This window comes from Capsicum annuum, unplaced genomic scaffold, assembly GCF_002878395.1.
Source record: "Capsicum annuum cultivar UCD-10X-F1 unplaced genomic scaffold, UCD10Xv1.1 ctg2113, whole genome shotgun sequence".
Taxonomy (NCBI): domain Eukaryota; kingdom Viridiplantae; phylum Streptophyta; class Magnoliopsida; order Solanales; family Solanaceae; genus Capsicum; species Capsicum annuum.
The window spans coordinates 82,230-106,900 of NW_025827037.1; the positions used below are offsets into that span (position 1 = coordinate 82,230).

General features: G+C 38.2%; 1 protein-coding gene across 1 annotated transcript in view; it reads right to left on the minus strand.

Moving 5' to 3' along the window:
- The window catches only part of LOC124890631 (anaphase-promoting complex subunit 1-like), a 64,285-nt gene extending 39,651 nt beyond the window's left edge, over nucleotides 1-24,634 (minus strand). Inside the window, exons 1-9 of the mRNA XM_047402425.1 lie at nucleotides 24,515-24,634; nucleotides 12,553-12,646; nucleotides 12,395-12,477; nucleotides 12,223-12,279; nucleotides 12,044-12,121; nucleotides 11,831-11,952; nucleotides 11,571-11,745; nucleotides 7,925-8,044; nucleotides 6,407-6,493 (exon numbers count right to left, since the gene is read on the minus strand). Of these exons, the coding sequence (XP_047258381.1) occupies nucleotides 6,407-6,493; nucleotides 7,925-8,044; nucleotides 11,571-11,745; nucleotides 11,831-11,952; nucleotides 12,044-12,121; nucleotides 12,223-12,279; nucleotides 12,395-12,477; nucleotides 12,553-12,646; nucleotides 24,515-24,619 (921 nt within the window). The 5' untranslated portion in view covers nucleotides 24,620-24,634. The remainder of the gene's footprint in view (nucleotides 1-6,406; nucleotides 6,494-7,924; nucleotides 8,045-11,570; nucleotides 11,746-11,830; nucleotides 11,953-12,043; nucleotides 12,122-12,222; nucleotides 12,280-12,394; nucleotides 12,478-12,552; nucleotides 12,647-24,514) is intronic.
- Nucleotides 24,635-24,671: the final 37 nt, after the last annotated feature.

Here is a 24,671-nt window from a genome sequence, read left to right on the forward strand (position 1 = left end):
TTGAGAATATAATTAAGTAAATAAAAATGTGTTCTCTCTAAGGACTTAAGTTTTCAGATGAGATGATCCCACACTTCAGCATAGTATTAGAGTAGGTTTTTCGAATTGTTCAATAGCCCCAGCCCCATGCAGTTCACTAAATGAACAGAGCGAAATTGTCAAGTTTCATAGTACCAATTGTTTCAGGAACACAGCTTAACACATCCTCTTCTACTTTCAATTTCCATAGTTATTGATACAACTCAAATGGGCATCAACGTTTTTAATCACACAACTCGAGGCCAACATAAAGAGGTCCAAGACATGGTTGCCCTAAGGATCCAAGAATGTGCTTGGAGGCCCGTCTTCGAGCTCCTAATGAAACAATGTCATGTTTGGAAGATAGCTTGGAGCCGAGGAAAGCCATGACACAAGGAATAAAGAGAGTCCTTGCGGGTTATTTCCAAAATAGCCACTTTTAGGCTATTTTTATAATAGGCTATTTATGCAAAGGCAAATACTATAAATAGATGCCTTGGACATTTCATTTAGAAGCATTTGATGAATTATGAATGTATACTCTATTGAGAGTGTGAAGCAAGCTTGGATTAGCTTGTGTTGATCTTTTGTTTGGAAGCGTGGGTTGCTTGGGAATCGATTCCCTTGAAGTCTACGTAGGAGTTAGGTGCTCGTGGTAATATTAAGGAAGGTCGTTGGATTTGATACATCTTTCGGTTGTCCTTTCTCTTATCATCTTTCTATCCATCTTTTACGTGTTTATCTCGTTTTCCATTGATTTTCTCTAGTTTTAATGTGTTTTCCGCTTTCGTATTTTGGTTCGTATCATTTGGTATCAGAGTCAAGCTTGATTTCGTTTCCACGAAGTCAATCTTAGGTCGCGTTGTTGATAAATCGAAAAATCACCAAAAAAAAAAAAAGTATTCCCGTTTTTGTCCCTAGGTCAACTTTTGAGTTTTTGATTTTTGTGTCTATTTGTGTTTCTAGTTTTAGATTTGAGTTTCCTAACACAATTAGAGTCGAAATCTAAAATTTGAGCTTAATCCAAGGATTTGAGCGATCTACTATTGTTGGAGCTTGAATTGAAGAAACTTGAAGGTGGGTTCTCAATTTCGGTTTTTGTTGGTGCGAATTTGGGCTTGTAAACGTGTGGATTGTGTTCAGGAGGTTGAAATGAGCTTGGAGTTTGAATTTCATCATATTCCGAGGTCATTTGCTTGAGGGTTAATTTTGAATGTTCTTGGTGTTCTTCATGTTCTTCAAATATTGTTGAAGAAGAACATTCAAAAAGGTGTGTTGGATCCAAAAGGGAAGTGAGAGAAGAGTGTTGTGCTTGTTTATTCCCAAGAATATTCCATTCTTCCAAAGAGTGAAGAGAATCAAAAGACATCAAAAGGGAATATTCTAAAGGAAGAGACAAAGAAGAGTACAAAGGAAGAGATCACAAAGAATTCAAGGCTATCAAGAGTTGAATGATCCATTGTTGAAGCATCAACGCCTTGGATAATCTCCTAAGAAGCTAACAAGATCATCCAAAGAAGGAGAAAAACGTTGAAGACCCTCAATACCTCTTCCTTACACGTTAAAAAGCAAGAAATGCACACTGGTTAAGGGTGACGACTTTGTTGACAAGTCATCAACGAAGTGACAACTTATCAGCCTTAGTCGTCAACTCAGTGACAAGTTATCACACCAAGTCGTCAACAACACTGCTTAGAGGTGACGACTACCAGCAAGTCGTCAACCTTAGTCGTCAACTCAGTGACAAGATATCACACCAAGTAGTCAACTACACTGCCTAAAGGTGACGACTACGAACAAGTCGTCAACTCAGTGACAAACCATCAACCTAGTCATCACCTAAAGGCAGCCCAAACCCCTTGTGTGTCCAAGTTTGACGACAAGGTTGACAAGTCATCAACCAAGTGAAGACTACCTTCCTAGTCGCCAACCAAGTCATCAACTTGGACTGAATTTTCATAAGCTCAATTTTAGATTCTTAGTTTCTTTTATTTGATTCATTAACTTCTTCTCTTTAATTCTAACACTAATTAACGACTAGTAATCAACCTACTTAGTTGTGAATTAGTTCTTGAGTCCTTTTCTTTCATTGTCCTATTTATTTCTAGCTTTTGTCTTTTCACTTCGTTGTTAGTTCTTGATTCAAGTTCGTACGTCATTTTTATGTAATTGAGTCTTTCAAACAAGAATACATTCCGACCTCAAGCCACAATTGGTATCAAGCATTTTCATTGGAATACAAACAATCTATCAACGTTTGCGACGCCAATTGAGTGACAAACAAAGGTGTGAACCTTGAGAGCTTATGAGGTTGATTCCTTAACTTTTAACTTGTTTTTTTCGTTTTGTTAGCTTTTCTTTTATTAGGTACTATGGCATCGGGAAATATAACGATGGGAGCTTTAATGGCGGCCATAATGGGTATGAAACAAGATATAAATCAAAGAATAGAAGGCATGGAAAACTCTCTTTCGAAGAAGTTGGATGGCATGATAGAGCATCCAAGTTTCCCCAAATCCACCCTTCCCAATCCACCAAATTCTCAAGCTCCCTTAATTGGACATGCTCCAAATGAACTTCAAGGTAACCAAGCTTACTCTTGCACTCTAGTAAATAAGGCTAGTAGCCAACTAAGTGTGTTTGATAGCTTATCTTTAGGTGAGCCTAATGTCTCTTTACTTCATAATGATGATGTACAACTTGAGAGCGTGGATACACTAGTTGATCTTAATGATGACAAAATTGACTCTTCTAGTAAGATCGATTTGTGTCCACCTAGTGTTGAAGCCATTGTAACAAGTGATGGTATATTGTCTTGTGGACATTATGTGGACCAACTTGTTCGTGAATCCAATCCACCACTTGAGGATGTTTGTGATGTGTTTAATGAACCTTAAGTAAGTGATGATGTTGAAAATGTTGGTCAATTGAATAGGAGTGACCCTCTATTTGCCTTTGTTGATGCTCATGCAAGTGTAGAGGGTATAACTCATTGTATTGGTGGTACTCTTGGGGGAGAGGAGTGTTTTCGAAACCCATGTCCCTGGCCACTCTACCCATTTGATCCCGGTGATCATTTGAAATGTGGTGGTTCTTCTCCACACCACTTGATGCTTGGTCAAGATGACAAAAAAACCATGGTTAAAGTTGTTGGAACTCATCCCTATGACGGAAAGTCTTTGTTGGAGATTTCTAATCTACTTGAGAGACCAAAGTTGTGTAAAGGAAGGGTCTCCAACAAAGATGAGTGTTATAAAGGAGTTATGTGCTAATTTAGACTTGGAACCCATGTGAACCTTCATGAGCAATTGATTGATTACCATGGTTCCTCTAACCAACCCCATTATCCAAATCTCTTGAGTAGCCAAGTAGCTCTTACTTTTTGGGGTTACACACCCTTAATTGATCATTTCAATGCTTGGTTATATCTTAAGTGTGTGCAGCATTGGCATGATGTTTTCAATAATTGTGCTAACCCTAACCCTCATGCCATGAGGATAGTGTATTTGCTAGTGTCTCCTACTGTTTTGCAAGGTTTGGATTCGAGGTTGAATCCTTTTCAAGAAGGGGAGAATGATACAAGTCAAATGGGCGTCAACATTTTTGATAACACAACTCGAGGCCAACATAAAGAGGTCCAAGACATGGTCACCCTAAGGATCCAAGAATGTGCTCGGAGGCCCGTCTTCGAGCTCCTAATAAAACAATGTCATGTTTGGAAGATAACTTGGAATCGAGGAAAGCCATGACACAAGGAATAAAAAGAGCCCTTGTGGGTTATTTTCAAAATAGCCACTTTTGGGCTATTTTTGTAGCAGGCTATTTTCGCAAAGACAAATACTATAAATAGATGCCTTAGACATTTCATTTAGAAGCTTTTGATGAATTATGAATGTAAACTCTATTGAGAGTGTGAGGCAAGCTTGGATTAGCTTGTGTTGATCTTTTGTTTGGAAACGTGGGTTTCTTGGGAATCGATTCCCCTGAGGTCTACGCAGGAGTTAGGTGCTCGTGGTAATATTAAGGGAGGTCGTTGGATTTGATACATCTTTCATTTGTCCTTTTTCTTATCATTTGTGTCTATCTATCTATCTTTTCTATCCCTTTTATCCTTTACGTGTTTATCTCGTTTTCCATTGATTTTTCCTCGTTTTCATGTGTTTTCTGCTTTCGTATTTTGGTTCGTATCAGTTATCCATTCCTCTCAAGCTCCTATAGTTGGTATGTATTGAAACACTATCATAATGCAAAGAGTATTTGACCAAATCCACCAACTTCCATGATACTATAAAAGCTATATTCTCTTAGAAGGACAACACGGTGCGCTAAAGCTCCTGCTATGGGCAAGTTCCAGGGAAGGGTCCTACCATAAGGGTGTGTTATACGCAGCTTTACCTTGCATTTCGACCAGAGGCTAAAAGTTATATCCTCCTACTTTCAAGAATATTCATATCTCCACCTGTTTTAGTTCATGGAGTTTAAGAGAAATTGTTTAAACAGATTATATGGTATGGAATCTGATATAGAATCTTAAAAATAAAAGTATGAAAATTTAGAAAGTCATTCAAAAAGATATGTGGAAGGAACGAGTTAAAATACTACTCCCTCCATCCCATCCTTCTTTTAATAATCGAGAAATCCTCAATGGCGAGTGGCGCACAACTCGATGGATAATGGACCCACCTCTCTACCCTTCTCCTCTAAAAATATCAAAAATCTGCAACAAAGTTCGAACACATCATATGTTGCATGCCCTCTACCCCATTTTATGCGACATCCTTTCTTTTTTAATTTGTCAAACAAGAATGACACCTCTCACTTTTTGGAAACTATTTAATTTTAATACCTCCATTTTACATTTAAGGACATGACTTATTGGAACCCTTACCACCACTCACTTAAAATGGCATAACATGTGAACTCTAATGATACTTTTGGTACTTTGTGTACATTTGGCTTACATGTCAAAAATCTTATTTAATTTCTTAAATTTGTGCACAATCTTCTTTAATTTCTTAGTTTCATAAGGATTTTGTGTTTCGCATAGCGGTAGCTTTAGTGCACCAAGCTACCCCTTTTTTTTTTAGTTTCATAAGTATTAGGCTGTCTATTTGTTGTAATAAAGACTCCTATTTAAGGAGAGAAAAAACACTTACGCAGAAATTCGACCAGAATCAAGAGATCGGAGTTCTCTCCCACTACACTCTAAGGTTTCAGCCTTCTTTAACCAGCTGAATTTATATATCAAATATCTTTAAACAAAATAGGTCGCACTAGGAATTCTAACAAATGCAAGAGAAAGTCAAAGGCAATTGATTCAGATTTTCCTGGTAATCGTCCTGTGACTCGATCCTTTGCAAGAAATCCTAACAATTTGGTATCAGAACCTTACACAATAAACGATGAGATCAATTCCAGATTGGAAGAACGTGAGATTACAGAAATTCTAAAGGACTCGAAACTTACAGCTATGAACAACGCCTCGGCGAAAGAATTATTCAAGTCATCTAAGAACCATTCTGAGAATGAAAATTGGATCCATAAAACCAGCAACTCGTGGAACTGAGTCGAGTAGCCCGACGGTTGATAAATCAACTTCTACTAGTAAAGGCAGTACTCTGCCTATTCTAACCATAGGAGACCAAAATCATTCAACAAGTGGTAATTCCCATTCAACAATAGCAAGGATGCAAGAATGAATTTTCCTTCTTATGCCGGTACCGACGACCCATATATTTGGGCACATCATTGAGAACAATTTTTTGAAAATCAACACACAATCGAAGCAAAAAAGGTTGGAGTGGTTGGGTTTCACATGTTGGGAGAAGCGCAGTTATGGTATTATCAGTTTAAACGAGCGAAAGGCCCACTGAATAGGGAGGAATTTCAAAAACATGGTCTCTAGTGATTTGGACCTCCTGAACTTTCAACCTCGTGGGTGAATTGGTCACGCTTTGGCAAACTAGTACAGTTGAAGCTTATCAACGTCAGTTTCAAGAAAAGTTGGTCAGGGCTAATGAGCTTATTCCAAAACACTTGCACATGGGAATATTTATGGTAGGCTTGGATAATTCAATTAGAATGGACGTGCGACTACTCAAACCACCTGACTTATCATCAGCTATGAGTTTAGCTCGGGCTTTTGAACATAAACAACAATTGCAGAAAGTCAATAATATGGCAAGGTGGCATGGAAGTCCGAAACAAGCCTAAGCAGAATGGTAAACTCAGCAAAGTCTACTACTAGTTTAGTTAGTTCAACTTTCTCAACTAGTATCATACAAGCAACCAAACCCCTTTTGTCACACGATTAACTCGGACAGAAATGGTGAAGAGAAGAGCTAAGGGATTATGCTATAATTGTGACGAACAATATTCAGCCACTCACCAGTGCAAACAACTCTGGAATTAGATGATTCAATTGACAAGATGATACCAGAAGTTCTGGAGGATTACTCGGAAATTTCTTAACATGCTATTACAGGTCAAAGACAAGCACAGACTATGCAATTGCCTGCAATTATTAACGGACAACACATGCTCAGTCTTATTGATTCTGAAAGTACCCATAACTAACTTTATAAGTTATACTGTTGCGAGTCGATTAATCCTTAATATTTTCTCCTAGCACAATATCAAAATCGACATTGCTAATGGAGAGACCAAGGGTAACAATTTTCATTGATGACCATTGCTTTGTTGTAGATTCTTATGTTATTCCTTTGGACGGATTCAATATTGTTATGGGAGTTAAGTGGTTACAGCCCTTGGGTCCTATACTTAGGGATTTTGCAGAGCTTGCTTAAAGGTAAATCAATTTTGCTTCAGGGACAACAACAGTATTGTGAGAAGTTTTTGCATTTGTTAAGAAAAGCAACTACGGATGAGCAATGATTAAAATACTTTTGATCGAGTTCGATGATTTATTCCAGGAACCTATGAGTTTACCACCACTGAGACAATGTGACCACCGCATCAGTTTGTTGCCCGGGATAACCCATGTAGTTGTTCATCCTTATCAATAGCCTCAGCGACAAAAAGATGAGATTGAGATGCAATGTTACCAGCTATTGCAACAAGGATTTATACGACCAAGCAAATCCCCTTTTTCCTCAACTGTGTTATTCGTATCCAAGTAAGATGGATCTTGGTGCCTTTGTATTGATTATCGTGAATTGAATGCTAAAACAATAAAAGACAAGTTCCCAGTTCCAATAGTGGACGAGTTACACGGGGCCAAGTTCTTTACTAAATTGCATTTGAAGTCTAGATACTATCAAGTCCGTATGTCTCCAGCAAAAGTGGAAAAGACAGCCTTTCAAACACATCATCGGCACTTCGAGTTCTTTGTCATGTCGTTTGGGCTCACTAATGCCCCGTCCACTTTTCAAGCTTTAATGAATGAGGTCTTTCATGAGTACTTACGCCAATTTGTGTTGGTTTTCTTAGAAGATATCTTAATTTAAAGTAGTAGTAGGAACATTTGGTTCAACAACTCAAGTACGATCTAAATATTGCTTTGGTACAACTCAAGTAGCTTATTTGGGGCATATTATTTCAGCAACAGGTGTGGAGGTAAATAGGAGCAAAGTGCAAGCAATTTTAGATTGGCCTTCAACCTCAGTCAATTACCTCTCTTGGTGGATTCTTGGGATTGGTGGGTTACTACCGCAAATTTATTCGTGACTACAGACAATTTGACAGCACTCTTGACTAGTCTACTCAAGAAAAACTCCTTCTAGTGGAACGACTCGACCCTAGCTACATTCTAGAAGCTTCAGCAAGCACTATCCTCTACTTCAATACTAAGGTTGCCCGACTTTAATATGAATTTCATTGTAGAATAAGCTGCTTCAAGAGGTGGTGTAGGAACTGTTTTGCAAGAGGGCGGTCAGCCCATAGTAACTTTCAGCCGACAGTTGGCAGCTTGTCGCCAAAAATTAGCTGCATATGAAAGGGAGCTGATTGGCCTTGCTAAAGCAATCCAACATTGGCGGCCATACTTGTGGGGGCATCCCTTTCTTATCTGAAAGGATCATTACAGCCAAAAATACTTGCTAGAACAACTTACTACACCCCCTCAACAACACTGGTTGAGCAAACTCATGGGTGGTATACGAGGTTGGTTATCTCAATAAAGTTGTGGATACTTTATTGAGAACTACACCTGAGGACCCTTCTTTGAATGCTATTAGCTACCCTCGTAGCACATTACTGGACACCATTTGTGAGGAGCTTGCGGGATCATCAGAACTATCGAGTTTGTGTGATAAGGTCAAGCTAGGAGACTTGAGTTCGGACAAGCTAGGCTACTTTTGTTTAAAGGTCGCATCTACTTTTTACAGAATTCCAATTTGCTACCTACTGTACTATACACCTATCATGATAGTGCGCATGCCGGGATACAAAACCTTGCACTGAATTCGCGGGGATTTTTACTGGAAAGGTATGAAAACTAACATTGCCACATGCCACTGCCTGCCCGGTGTGTCAACGCAATAAATCAGAACATTTAAGTCTTGCAGGATTAATACAACCTCTACAGCTATCAGGGTAGACATCTCAATGGCTTACTCAAGTCTTGGGGAAAGTCGATCTTGTTTGTAATAGTGGATCGGTTCTCGAAATATGCTCATTTCATGCCATTGGCTCATCCGTACACGACTGCACAGGTGGTTCAAGTATTCTTTGAGCAAATTGTTCGCTTACATGGGATACCAAAAACTATTACATGTGATAGAGATATGGTTTTTACTAGCACTTTTTGGAACTATTTTGCTTGAATGGTGCTAAATTACAATTCTCCTTTGCTTACCACCCACAAACAGATCGTCAGACGAAGGTCGTTAACCGTATTGTGGAGATGTATCTTCGTTTCTTTGTTGGTGATTATCCTCGAAAGTGGGTTGATTGGGTTCCATGGGCGAAATTTTGTTAAAACACATCTTTTCATTCAGCATTGCAAACAACAATCCGGATTGTTTATTGTCATGACCCGCCTCATTTGCTTTCATATAAACTAGGGACAAGTTGGGTAAAAGTTGTTGAGAGTGCATTGTTGGATTGTAATAACGTTTTGGGTGATATCTGGAATCGGTTATAGGAAGCCCAACAACAAATAAAGGAATATTATGATAAAGGTTATCGTGATGTAGAATTTGCTCCAGGGACACTTGTGTGGCTTTGTTTACATCCCTATAGACAGTGCTCCACTCGATTGAGTATTTACAATAAGTTGTCCCTTAAATTTTATGGTCCATTTCCGATCTTATGTCAAATTGGACAGGTTGCATATGAGCTGGATTTGCCAAGTGACAATTGAATCCATAATGTTTTTCATGTTTCCCTTTTAAAGGCATTCAAAGGCGCCACCTATTACAAAGCAACCACCACTCGAGGATCGCCAAGTAGTTCCTCTCCCTACTGCTGTCACTAGAGCTCGCGTCAATAGTGGTACAAAGGAGATTCTCGTAAAATGGTCAGGTATGCCAGAGATGAAGCTATGTGGGAGGATGTAGACTCTTTTCAACAAGGTTATCCATCGTTCGAGCTTGAGGACAAGCTCTTTCAACACGAGGGGGGGTAATTCGTGGATGCGTTTATGGGCAAGGCATATGCCCAAAGGAAGGACAATTAAATTAATAGATTACTTTTATTATTAGTAGCTTTATTTATTATTCTAAAATAGGATTTATGTAAGTTGTCATTATTCATCTAGAATATGGCTGCGTTTCCTAGTTTCATAAGGCCTAGGCTTCCTATTTGTTGCAATAAAGACTTCTGTTTAAGGAGATGTTTAAGGAGATATTTGAGGAACAAAAACTTACACAAAATTATAACCAGCATCAAGAGATCAGAGTTCTCTCCCAAAGAACTCTAAGGTTTCAACCTTTCTTTAACGAGTTGAATTTATATAGCAAATATCTTTAAACAAAATAGGTCGTTCTAAGAATTATAACAAAAGCAAGGGAAAGTCAAAGGCAATTGATTCAGATTTTTCTATTTATCGCCCTGTGACAATCCTTCACAAGAAATCCTAACAAATACAAACACATAATAATCTCTCCCTATATATATATATATATAACAGAGACTTCAGCCCGGTTACGTGGTGCAATTATAAACGAGGAGGAATAGTATTTATGCTTTTTTACAAATTTTTAACAGTTAATTCCATTTAACTTTAAATAATAAAATACTACGATGACCTTCCAAGTCATATATTGAATCTTCGCGCTTTTTCTGCGTTTAGAGCTTTCCTATAGCTGCCCGCTGTCATTTATGACTTGTTGGGACTGACAGTTCGATTATCAAGCAGTTTGTTAGGGACTAACAGTTTGATTATCGAGCAGTTTGTTTAGGACTAACAATTCGATTACCGAGCAGTTCGTTTGATTTTAATTACATTTGTAACAAGCTAGGTACATATTATTTGTATGCACTAGCTTGAGGGGGACCTGTTAGAATATGAGTAGGAATAGGAATGGTATATAACATCCTACTTGAAAAAGGATTGTAATGTAGTGCCTATAAATAGGCTCTCAATGTAATTATGTAGATACACAATTCAATAACATTTTCTCCATTATTTCTCACATTTACATTCACCTCATCAGGAATTGCAAATTTTCTTTATCTCCATATCTCCAGAGAAGGTAATATGGCTGCAGACTTCTTAACTAATTTGGGAGAATGTAGAAGGTCTCAAATTATCTCTCATGAGAACTCCCTTCCTGTATGTTTGTAGGTTACTATTAAGCCAAGGAAGAACTATTTTTTGCTAAATGATGTGAATTCATGAATCTAAGATCTTTTGTGCAGTCTTCTTTTATAGTCGAATTGTACCAGTGTATGGTAGATCTTTTTTGTGCAGAATCTATTTCCAATGAATCCCTATCATTCTAACAGTCACAATGGAGTCCAAAATGTATGCCCTCCTCCGTGTACAATTTTTCGATAACTGATAGGTCGGGGTTCAGCCATAACCCCCACCGCATTGGTGAACACTTTAATATTTGAAAATTTTGAAGGATCAATTATAAGCTTAATGAGGTTATCTGTGGCTGCATAAAGCGCGGGTCCATTACCTAGTAATAAAATAAAACAGTTACATTTATGCCTTATTTTCACCCTTCTTCCTGAGATTATAGACCTCAGTAACAGCAGGTCTAACACCCTCCCACACCAAACTCAATGCAACCTTCCTTAGCAGTGATTTTATATGAACTCTCCACTCATATTACTCGACACATTTTAATAAGAAAGGTGGTGAAGAGCTATTTTTGACTCGCATATTATGATTTCAATGGTTGAAGACAGTATTAAATCCATTGTTGGTACTGCATTCAAATTCTTAAATACTATTGATTCCTTTGTTGGTAATGCATTAAAATTCACAATTCAAAACCATTTAAAGCATTGTTATGTATGTTAGTTTGTAAAACTGTTGGATATCAAGAATTACATGTCTGGCTTAAAATGGACGAAAGTACCACATAGCAACTTAACTAGAAGCTGGAGTTCAAAAGACAAGAGGTAATAGCTGTCGTCTAGAACTTAGGCTTACCAAGAGAAATGCAGGCACCGACTACTATGTGAACATATGCCTGAACAAATGCATCAACATTTATCTCATCTGGGTCACTCATGGTATCACCAAGGCCTTTCACACCATTTTGAATAACCTCCGGAATTTGAGATTGAATCCATTCTTCAGATGCATGAACTCTAGAGGAAATTAAACCATATTTAAACCTGAGAAGCAACTTATAAATGTCATTGCTGATTGGAAAGTGTTGGGAGTATGTTTTACCTGCTCCACATTATCAAATTCCGAGCAATGACACGGAGCATTATAAAATCAGGTCGAACATAGTGTAAATCAAAATGTGTCTGCGGGATAGATAACCTAGAATAAACCAACTCTGATTCTGTCTGCAATAGATTGAGAGCAAAATTAATGATGAGAAGAAAGTTGTCTAGGAGGTTATCTCAATGGAAAAAGTAATCTTACTTCTAAAATTACCTTCAAAAACATAAGAGCAATGGCAATGGTAGCTCCAGGTGCAGTAACATCAACATTGATTGCAGTGCCGTCCATTATCTGCAAGAGAAAAGATACAGTTTCGGATGATTGGTACCTATCTGTAAGTCAGATAAGAAGAGCAGTAATATAATATCCGTGAAGCAATAAGACGACCTGACCTGTCCTGCACTCTGATTAAGTTCATCAATAGATGGAACAAAAAGATGGAACCTCTCCTGAAGATCAGTTTGAAGAATTTATTCAAAGAAAATGAGAACATTACTTTAGTGGTAAATCATAATTTTGGAATCTCAACGCATAAAACAGGAGACAAATTCTGCAAGCATATACATTTTGAGGTTCCTTGCCACCGATGTACTGGAATAACCGATCAACCAAAGAGTCCACGAAGCCAGGAGCATCTTCTCCACGACCTTCAGTTTTTAAAAAAAATAAATACTTAGAAACAGCTATTAGCCATAATAATGCATGTGAACTTTCAATCATACCCAAAGAAACCAATCCCAGTGAAAACCCAGCTGCAACTGCATATCCCTCCCTTTCAAGCACATTATCTCCTCCACTCCTACGACCAATTTCACCCTGCAAACTGGTTATCAGTGGTTGAATTCATGAAAAGCATGCATAAAACTTGGATTAACACTATTTTACAATTTTGGCCTAACACGAAACCATCGCTTCCATGTTAGCAAGATCAGCATGGAGTATGGACAAGTGCTAGCAAATGGATGGGGCAGATTGGATATGGGCAGGTTGAAAACGGGTTAGACAAAGAGTAGAAAGAATCTGACCCGCCCATACTGGGTAGTGGTCAAATTTGGGTTGAATAAACGGATAACTGGATACTTCCGTCCATGATTTTACAAGATCAAGATTTTGATTAAAACACATTTTAAACAAATGCTGAATATAAAAATATTTGAGCGCAATAACACGGATAACTTTTCCAAAAGCAATTCTAGGATTTAAAATTGTTCTCTGTCCAATGAAACAAAATCGACTTATTAAAGGTTAACTTGTGAACTTTGGACTGATCTCAGACATTACAATGCTGATATTTTCTTTTTAAAATAAAATTATATGCTTAGACACTATTAAAAATTCTTAGAATGCACGGTATCTCAGTCTTCTTCCCATGTTTAGCCCTCGTAAACCGTATTTGATCATCTAATCCATTTTATAAAGCGGGCTATCTAAATTGATTCATATTTGATCCGCTCTTTAAAAAATCAACTATCCAACCTCTTTTTAACTGGTCAGGTCAGATGGATACTCTAATATTTTATCCATTTTGCTAGCACTAGTATGGACTATCTATAATCATTTAGGGATCGTTTGGCAGGATGTATTACAGAAAATAATGCATGTATTAGTGATAATATTATTTAATCCTTTGTTTGGTAGAATTTTCAGCCCGTATTAGTCATACACCCTATTCAGTATTATAGGGTGTATAACTAATGCATAGCAAATCATAGTATTAGTTATACAAGGGTTATCGATACATGCATAAGTATGGTTTAAGACAGAACTACCCTTAATGAAACAAACCAAAGAGTGGATAATAAATAATCCCAATATAACTAATCTCAGCATTACTAACACATCCTACTCAATAATATTCTTATACACTCCACACCAAATTTTGTTAGCCTCCTAAGTTCACGTTTTAATAATGACTAACAAATGAGTGGATCTTTGCAGGATTTTAGAGGACTGCTGAATGAAGCAAATAAGGAAGCCGACTCCAGAAATAGAACGACATCAAATCAAGATCTGCAGCATCCCAGCGAATCAATCAAAAAGAAAACAATCGGAAGGAAAATCTCGATCACGGAAATGCAGCTGATTAAATCAATCACAATGTAAAAGGAAGAAACAATCACAAACAAACTTGGAAGAGCATCAATCACTACAAAGAACAAAAGGAAAAAAAAAGATCACCGACAAGTATGATATGGACGTGAGTTCGTATATGGACATATCATCCGGCTACATTCATCAATCAAAGAATCAATTCAAATCCTTGATTGAGAAGAAATCTCTTGAGTTTCCCTACGAAGAGTAGCAGCCGAAGACTATAAAAGAAGATGACTAAAGATGGACAAGAGTTATGCAACTTCAAGAAGAATATCAAAGTGTCTCAATCTTAGTCTCACAAAGCTTTGCAACTTTTAGTTTACAATTGTTGTAAAAAGAGTAGGATCGAATCAACTTTGTAACACAAACAGAAGTTGTGTCACAAGATCAAAAGAACAAAATAAGTCTTTGGAATTTGTTTTCCATTATTGTACTGGAGCCCGACATTGAACGATCTAAGGAAACATTGAAACCTAAGAGGACTGGAAGTAGGCACCACATTGGTGTTCTGAACAAGGATAAATCTCTACGTTTTTCCTTTACGCTTGATTATTTGCTTCCTAAATTATTTAAAATCTAATCTGTATTGTGAGTGTACTGATCTGCAGGCGAGTCAACTGTGAGTAGCCTGTAGTCAACTCACAGAAAATTATCCATTCCCCCCTTTGAATTTCAATTGGTATCAGAGCAGGTCTCACCAACAGTGTTGCTTAACCGCAAGTTAGCAAAGATCAAACGGCAAATTATCAAATTCCCGGTGCTGTTCTTCAAGATGGTCACTCCTCCACAAGACTACCGTACTTCAATGGACAGCACTACTCTTATTGGAAGAATAAATTCAAAATCTTTGTCCAATAAAAATGACATCCAAGCCTGGGTTGTCATCAAGAAGGGTCCAAAGCTAATTCTAGGACTCAAAGAGAAGCAAAAGGACAAAGACAAAGAATCTAGCAATATTGACATAGAAGACCTTGAAAGTTTCAAGGTCACAAAGAACAACAAGAGGTAATCCAAACTAATGTATGTGTTATAAGTTTACTTCTTTGCGCAATTAGTTGATAAGAATCAAGCTACGGAAGGCACCAAAACAGTCCAAAAACAGTCCACAAATTCAAAGGGAATCCGAGGACCAAGGAGACCAAGTCTCGGCCAACTCCAACAACACAAGAATACAATATAACAAGGTGTATTAACAACAAAACAGCAACAATACGTGAAGAACAATAATAACAAGATACAAACAACCCACAGATTTGAGATTACAAGAACACAAACAAGAACACGATTACAAGAAAGAAACATAGATAGTGTGGCATAGATTATTACAATGACTAAGAACTAAGGTGTGTATCAAACACCAAAACTCTTAATAAATGTAATAACACCTACACTCTTACGGAGACCTAAAGAGAATCGGAATCCCCAAGCAACCATCGTTTCTAAGCTAGTTACCAACACAAGTGATGTCCACACTTGTCACAAGTGAAATCCACACTTGTAAGACTCTCAAGAGAACTCAAAATATATCATTAAATTTATGGAAAAATGACCTAAAAGGTTCAATTTATAGTCTAGGTTAAACTTATTACACAAAAAGACCAAAAGGCCCTTAATGAGCCCATCACAAGGGGCGGCATTGGAGTGTGCTATTTGGACGGCTTTGGAGTGTTAGAAGGCCTCGGTCACACGTCAAATTGTGTTATCTTGGTTGGGCAGCCCCACAAGCTCGAGTCTTTACGAATTGGCTTCTAAATCATGTCCTCGAGTGCTAAGATGCCTCTTTGACCCATATCATCCTCCCTTTTTGAAAAGGATTCGACCTCGAATCCGAACCTTGCAAAACAATAGGGGACACAAGAAAGCACACATTCCTCATGGCATGAGGGTTAACGTTAGAACAATTATGAATAACATCACACCAAGTTTGCCCACACTCAAAAAATAACCAAGCATCAAAATGATCAATTAAGGGTGTATAACCCGAGAAAGTAAGAATTACTTGGTCATTTAAGAGCTTTGGACAAAGGGGAATGCTAGAGGAACCATGGCAATCAATCAACCGCTCATGAAGGCTCACATGGATACCAAGTCTTATTAAGATAGTGACCCCTCTATAGTACTCATCTTTGTTGGAGACCCTTCCCTTACACAACTTTGGCCTTTCAAGTAGATTGGGAATCACCAAGAAAGACTATTCGTCATAGAAAAGAGTTCCAACATCCTCGCCCTTAGTTGGCTTGTCTTCTTGCCTAAGCCCCGAGTGGAGTAGAGAACATAAAACCAGATTTACACACAAAACAAGCTTACCATCAATGTAATCATGCTCACACAACGCACACAAGTCATTCCCAACAGCGGTTTGAAAGAAATCAACATCACCATCTTTCAAATGATCACCGGGATCAAATGGGTGGAGTGTCCATGGACACGGGTTTAGGACACACTTCCTTTCTCCAAGATTATCATCACTACAATCATTTGTACCCTCTATACTATCATGGTCATCAACAAAGGGTCATTCCTATTCAATCGACCAACATTTTCAACATCGCCATTTGCACACAAAGGTTGATCTTCATGACTTCCATAAGACAATGTACTATCACTTGTCACAATGGCTTCAACACTAGGTGGACACAAATCGATCTTGCTAGAAGAATCAATTTTGTCATCATTAGAATCAACTAATGTATCCACAATCTCAAGTTGAACATTATCATCATAAAGTGAAGGAGCATTCGGCTCACGTAAAGACAAACTATCATTCACACGTAGTTGGCAACTAGCCTCATTTAGTAGAGTGCAAGAGTTAGTTTGATTACCTTGTAGCTCATTTGGAGCAAGTCCACTCAAGGGGACTTGACAATTTAGTAAAGCAGGAAGGGTGGATTTAGGAAAGCGTGGATGCTTTACCAAGTTATCCAACTTCTTGGAAAGGGAGTTTTCCATGCTCTCCATTCTTTCTACAAGTGATTCAAATCGGCTATTAACATCAAGTTTCATGCTCATTATGGTCGCTATTAAATCGTTCATGGTTACCTTTCCCAATGCCATAGTACCTATTAAGAAACACTAAACAAAAATAAAAAAAGCAACCAAGTTAAGGTTAGCAAAGAAAACATCTTCACAAGCTCTCAAGCCCACATTTTTGAAATGTCATTCAATTGGCCTCACAAGTGTTAGTATCCCGTTTATACTCCAATAGGGTTAGTTGGTTCCAATTGTGGCTCGAGGTAGAAGTAGATTCTTGTTCGAAACGACTCAAGAAATATTGTCCGAACTTGAATCAAGAATGGTTATGATTCATAAACGAGAAAAGCACAAAAATAATGCTAACACGAAGAACGTATTCAAAAACTAATTTACAATCTAGTAAAGGAGTACTAGCTTGTCAATTAGTTATTAGAGTCAACAAACGAAACTAAGTATCAACAATAAGAAACTAAGAATCCAAGATTTGAACCTAAAATTGTTGTATTGTTGCGGAAATGGTGGCGTGGCAGCCTTGGATTGGTTGCGGAATTTTGAAAATTATTGTTTTCCAACTTGAATTTTTTTGTCCAACTTTCAATTTGTGGAAGAGTAATTTCGGGTTTGGAGGGGAAGGCACAAGTTTGGAGCCTTTTGCTCATTCAAAATAGGTTGACTTTGTTTGCACCTTTTAGGCAAAACACCTTTTTGAAGGGTGGTTGGCTCTTTCCTCTTTTGGCTAGTCTTGAAAAGTCCCTTACTCCTTTTTGGTGACTAGTCGTTTGAAAGATCTTTTGTCCCTTACTACTTTGGTATAGTTTTGGAACTTGTTTCAAGACAAACAAGAAAGACGACACTCTTCCACTTGGTCTTAAGATCAAACAACCACTATTGAAGGTTCATCTTGTCACAAGACATGAAGATTGGTCAAGAACACCAAGAACCTTCAACGAGGTTTGAAGATTAAGGTTCAAGTTGAACCTCAAAATAACAACACTCCCTTCAAACACAAATCCCCAACAACAATACCAACAACACACCCTTCAAGCTTCGGATTCAAACAATACACCAACAACGTTCAAACTTTGAATCCACAACACAACACCAACAACACTTCGGCCAAGCTTTGAATCCGCACAACAACAACAACACAAGTAGGGATTCAAGTTGGATCTTGACTCAATGGTGTTAGTGAAGAAGAAACCTAACACTAGAACACTCAAAACAAACAAAAGAATTCTAGATCTAGACACATAAGACAAGTTTCGGCCAAGATGCAACAATGACACCAGCTCTCGGCCAAGAACAACCAAACTTAAGAACACCATTTTTTTTTCGTTTTTTTTTACTAACCAAGCCCAAGATTGATCTAGTGGGAACAAAATCAGCCTTAGCTCTGATACCAAATGATACGAATCAAGCTAAGGAATGCACCAAAACAGTCCAAAAACAGTCTACAAATTCAAAGGGAATCCGAGGACCAAAAAGACCAAGTCTCGGCAAGAATACAACATGACAAGGCGTATTAACACCAAAACAGCAACAATACGTGAAGAACAACAATAACAAGTTACAAACAACCCACGGATTTGAGATTACAAGAACACGATTACAAGAAAGAAACATAGATAATGTGACATAGATTATTACAATGACTAAGAACTAAGGTGTGTATCAAACACCAAAACCCTTAATAAATATAATAACAACACCTACACTCTTACGGAGACCTCAAGGGAACCGGAATCCCCAAGCAACTACCGCTTCTAAGCTAGTTACCAACACAAGTGATGTCCACACTAGTCACAAGTGAAATCCACACTTGCAAGACTCTCTCAAGAGCACTCAAAATATATCATCAAAGCTATGGACAAATGACCTAAAAGGTTCTATTTATAGTCTAGGTTAAACTTATTACACAAAAAGACCAAAAGGCCCTTAATGAGCCCATCATAAGGGGCGGTCTTGGAGTGTGCTATTTGGAAGGCTTTGGAGTTTTAGAAGGCCTCCTTCACACTTCAAAGTGTGTTCTCTAGGTTGGGCAGCCCCACAAGCTCGAGTCTTTACGTATTAGCTTCCAATCATGTCCTCAAGTGCTAAGATGCCTTTTTGACCATATCATCGTGGAGAAAAATACGACAAGATATCAACTTGCGAGACTGCAAAAAAATATTGGACAAATTGGATGTAACCTATGAAGGAACCACCAAAGTCAAGAAGTCAAAGATTGTTGCCTTGGTCAGTGAATACGAGCTGTTCAAAATGGAAGAGAATGAGAACATTGAGCCAATTTTTGCCAAATTCAGCATGATCATATGCGAACTGAAATCACTGAGGGTGATCTATCCACATAGCCGGCAAGTCCAACAAAGTCTCCCGAAAATTTGGGAAACCAAGGCTGCCATTCTTGAAGACAGGGATCTTCACAACATGTCATATGACGAACTACGAAGTAACCTCATTGCATATGAACGAAATTATATCAAAAGGTACCATAAGGAGGAAAAGAAGAAACCAGTAGCCTTCAACGCTGCTCTAACTAAAAAAGAGGACATTTTGGAAAATGTCAATAATGAAGGAATGGCCCTCACTAATTGTGAAGTAAGGCAGATCATGAGACAGAGACAGCAAAGATCCCAAGGAGCCAAAAATAATGACTCTACTGGAAACGGTGATTGTTGTTATTACTATGGAAATCTTGGGCACTTCAAACAAAACTGTCCAGAATTAAAAAGAACATCAAGGAAGAATCGAAATTTTGGAGCCTGGAGTGATGAAGATGAAACCGAAGAAGAACTAGAAGCCACCAATATGTGCTTCATGGCAATAGGTGAATCTAGTGAGGAAAGACTACACAGTTGTCATAATTGTAATATTCTTGAATCTAATTTGGATATGATAACTAACAAGCTTCAAAAAGTTATACATAAATATAACAAATTCGCTCAAGAGAAGAAGAGTTGCGATGATCGATTTAAACGAAAATCGAAGAGGAACAAAGAAGTTATCAAATAGAAATCGAAGCATGTCAAATTAAAGTTTGACTTACTTCTTGAATAACTTAATGTAAAAATAAAATGAACAGTTTCGTGAGATCAAACTCCTTTAAAAATAATTCAAGTTCCTCATCAGAATCGTTTAAATTAGCCAAGACCTCCTTCTCCTCTCGAGGACCTGTCTGTTTTATATGTGGACAGAGAGGGCACAAATCCTACAGCTGCAGGCATAAGCCAAAAAGTGTATGGGTTTGGGAACCCAAAGGAAGCACATCTAACTCGCAAGGACCTAAGACCACTTGGGTTCCTAAACAAAATTAATCTTCTTGTTTTGCAGGAACAAGTCCACAAAAGCTATAAGAGAGAAATGTGGGTCATTGATAGCGCATATTCTAGACACATGACCGGAAAGAAAGAGAGATTTTATACTCTAAAGAAAAGAGATGGGGGATCAGTCAGATTCGTGACAATGCTAGAGGCAATGTCATTGGAGTTGGCTCAGTAAAACTCGACTCATCATGTGAATTCACTGAAGTATATCTAGTAGATGGCCTTAAACACAATCTGCTTTACATCAGTCAGCTGTGTAACGCCGAATTCAAAGTCTTCTTCAAAGCTGAAAACTGCTCAATCAAACACGACAAAAGAAACATCTCTCTCATCAATGAATGCGTTGATAATATTTATGTCTTAAATAGTCCTGACTTTGCTACCTTAACTTGCCTCATTGTGCAAACCAATGATACTTGGTTGTGGCATAGCAAACTTGGACATGCTAGTATGTATATCATTGAGAAGTTGTCCAGACTGGAATTGGTGAAGGGTCTACCAAAACTCAAGTTTGAAAAGGATCCCATCTGTGATGCCTGCTAATTGGGTAAACAACCCCGGACATCATTCAAAGTCAAAGACGTCGTCTCTACCACTAAACCTCTTCAACAATCCACATGGATCGATTTGGTCCTACCAAGACCACAAGCATTGGTGGAAAGAGATATGTTTTCATTATAGTTGATGATTACTCACGTTTTACTTGGGTAATGTTTCTTGCTCACAAACATGTGGCTTTCACAAACTTTGAGAGTTTTTGTAGATAGGTACAAAGAGAAGCTGGAATCCTCATCACTTACGTTCACAATGATCACGAAGGAGAATTTGAAAACAAGGAATTTGAGGAGTATAGTGACCAGAACGGATACTCTCAGAACTTCTCTTCACCTCGGTCTCTTCAGCAAAATAGCGTAGTGGAGCGAAAGAATTGATCCCTCCAGGAAACTGTCAGGATCATGCTATTAGAACATAATCTCCCAGATCACTTTTAGGCAGAAGAAGTGAGCACAACATATCACATCATCAACAGATACTTGATCAGACCTATTCTAAAGAAAACGCCTTATGAACTCTAGAGAGAAAAGAAGCCCAACATTAGCTAGTTCCATCTGTTACCGTTTCCCTTACACTTTTTTAGCTTCTCATCTATCTTTTCCAACGATCGCATACTTCCCCCCAATCCTCCTCTGGTTCTCCTAAAAGTCCTCTCATCTCCATATCTGCCCCCTTTAAAATTCACCTTCCTCTCTCTCCCATGACCAGAACCAGTTCAATGGCGACCATGTCCAAAGCTCTTCCGAAATCCCTCCCCTCCCTGATATCCCTGTTCTTCTCTTTGAGTTATCTGATGAGTCCTCAACAGACTCTCATTCAACTCTCATCAAGAAACGTCCTAATCCCAATCCAGCCCCCTCCGCCAAGAAACCTCGGCCAAGCCTTTTGCTCTCCCTCCCTCGAGAGGACATGCATAAGTTTTGGACATGCTCTCACACAGACAAATTTTTGTCTTTAAAGGTCGATCCATTGTACCCGATCGCATTATCAATCTCCGTCAATTAAAAGACTGTTTCTGTAATATCAATCACTTCTTTAAGTTTCAAGAATTGTCCCTTGTCTTTCGTCTTTGTGGACTTTTGGTCTATGGGGATCCAGTTCACATGTTTTATGCGAATCTTCGCCGCTCCCCTGATAGTGGTGAACTCGAGACTCTTGTGCTTAGCACGAGAATCATTGTTAATGATTTTCTGTTCAAGAATGCCTTTGATACTAAGTTCTCTATTTTATGAATGGTAACTGGCCCGATGATTTTGAGGCCAGCTTTGAAGAAACCAAGAAATTTCTGTCAAACACCGACTCTGCTTCGACCAGTTTTGGTCCCCTATCTCTTTGTTTCAAGTTTCGCATTATGGCTCACATAATTGCTACTACAATGATTCCCCGAAAAGGACCTCTGAGCAATATCACCAGTCGAGATGTTTTTGTACTGTATTGTTTGGTTAAGAAAATCAAAATCAATTGGGCAACATGGATCTATGAGTACATGCTTGAAAGTGCATCTAATGCTCATACCTCTGCCAATTTACCATATGGCCTGCTCATTACTCGAATTCTTCAGTATTACTCCATTGATCTATCTACTTACACCCCAGTGGAGGTTGTTGCCACTTATGATTCCAAAACGTTTGCAAGTATGGGATATGTCTTGGTTGAAGAGGAATGGTGCAAGAAAGATTCTGCTCGGGCAAGGTCGAAACTTCCCAAGGTAAGCAAATCTGTCTCTAACCCTATGATGCCTGTTTTGAAGGACCTGGAGGAGATTAAGGATCGGTTCAAGGAGATCAAGGATACTGTTGCGTCGTTGAAAGAGTCAACTTCTAAACTTCTGGACCTCATGCAAAGTACCAACACAGACATAGGCATGGTTAGGTTGGCTCTTGATGGGTTCAAACAGGAAGGCGAAAAATTGTTCACTCAGATGTTCACCCGAATGGATTCCCAGAAGAGTATAATTTTCGTCCAGAATTCCTATTCCTCCTTCAAAAACGTTGAAATATCATATCCAACCTTCTGTCGTAACATGCATAATACTCTGACCTACTTTCTCAAGAAGCGGTGAGCAATGATGACTCCTTTTTTTGTATTTTATTCAAAAGGGGGTTCTGTCCCTTATGTTGATGGGTTGTAAGATGATTTGTTACACACTATCTGCTCCACTATTTTTTTCTCTGCCTAGTTAATCGATTATATATATATGCTTCTTGTCTACTATTTCATTTTTTTATAATGCCAAATGGGAGAAAAAGACAGGAACATAGGAAATGCCTACCAGTCAAGGGGAGCACGTCGACTGACGATAAACGATAGTCGACCAATACTCAAGATATGTGTACCAGTCAGAGGGAGCAAGCTGGTAGACAAGGAACTCGACTGATGATTACAATCTTTTATCATTATCAAAACGGGGGAGATTGTTAGCCTCCTAAGTTCATGTTTTAATAATGACAAACTAGTGATTGGATCTTCGCAGGATTTTGGAGGACTGCTGAATGAAGCAAATAAGGAAGCCGGCTCCAGAAATAGAAGCACATCAAAATTAAGATACGCGGCATCCAAGCGAATCAATCAAAACGAAAGCAATCGGAAGGAAAATCTCGATCCCAGAAATGCAGCAAATCAGATCAATCACAACGAAGTAAAAGGAACAAAAGATCACAAAGAAACTTGGAAGAGCATCAATCACTACAAAGAACAAAAGGAAGAAAAGATCATGGATATATCTGATATAGAAGTGAGTAAAAGCCGTATATGGACATATCATACAGACATTCCTCAATCAAGGAATCAATTCAAATCCATGATTGAGAAGAAATCTCTTGGGTTTCCTTACGAAGAGTAGCAGCCGAAGACTAAAAGAAGAAGACTAATGATGGACAAGAGTTACGCAATGTCAAGAAGAATATCAAAGTGTCTCAACCTTAGTCTCACAAAGCTTTGTAACTTTTAGTTAACAATTATTATATAAAGAGTATGATCGAGTCAACTTTGTAACACAAACAGAAGCTGTGTCACAAGATCTGAAGAACAAAATAAGTCTTCGGAACTTGTTTCCCATCATTATACTTGAGCCCGACATTGAACGATCTAAGGAAACATTGAAACCCAAGGGGAAGGCGCCACATTGGTGTTCCGAATCAGGATAAATCTGTGTTTTTTACTTTACATTCGATTATTTACTTGCTTAATTATTTCAAATCTGATTTGTTTTTTGAAGTGTACTGATCTGCAGGCAAGTCGACTGTGAGGAGCCAGTAGTCGACTCACAGAAAAAGTTCAATTCAACCTCCCCCCTCTTGAATTTCAAATTTCACTTTAATGCCAGAACTACAAAGTAACAACAACAACAACATACCCAGTGTATTCCCATAAAGTGGATTCTGGGAAGGTTAAGTGTACGCAGTCCAGCCAGAACTACTAAGTAGAAACAAATAAATCTGCTATTTCCCTACACTTAACTCCCAGAGGAACAAATTTATTTTAGATGAATTGTCCCACTATTCCAATTAGCTTTCAGTGGCCTCCGTTCCTAACTAAGATGGAGAACAATAAAAGTAAAATAATGCACCAGACATAAGAACTCAAGTTTCACATATTCGAACAAGGGGAATAGTTTTACTCATCCAGACATATCGAAACCAACTACCCAATAATACATAGTGATTATTCAACACGTGATCAACATATGATCCAAGAAACCTCCAGAAGAGTATAATCATCCAAGGTTTAGAGAAAGTACCAGAAGAATTTGCATTGTTTGGGGATGTGCCGATCCCTCATATAGAATCCCGACAGAAAGGAGAGCTGCTGACTGAAAAAACAATCCAATTGCAAGAACAATCATTCTTCAAGACAGATACTTCATTAAAGAGGCAGGTTATTTGCCAAAAGAAACA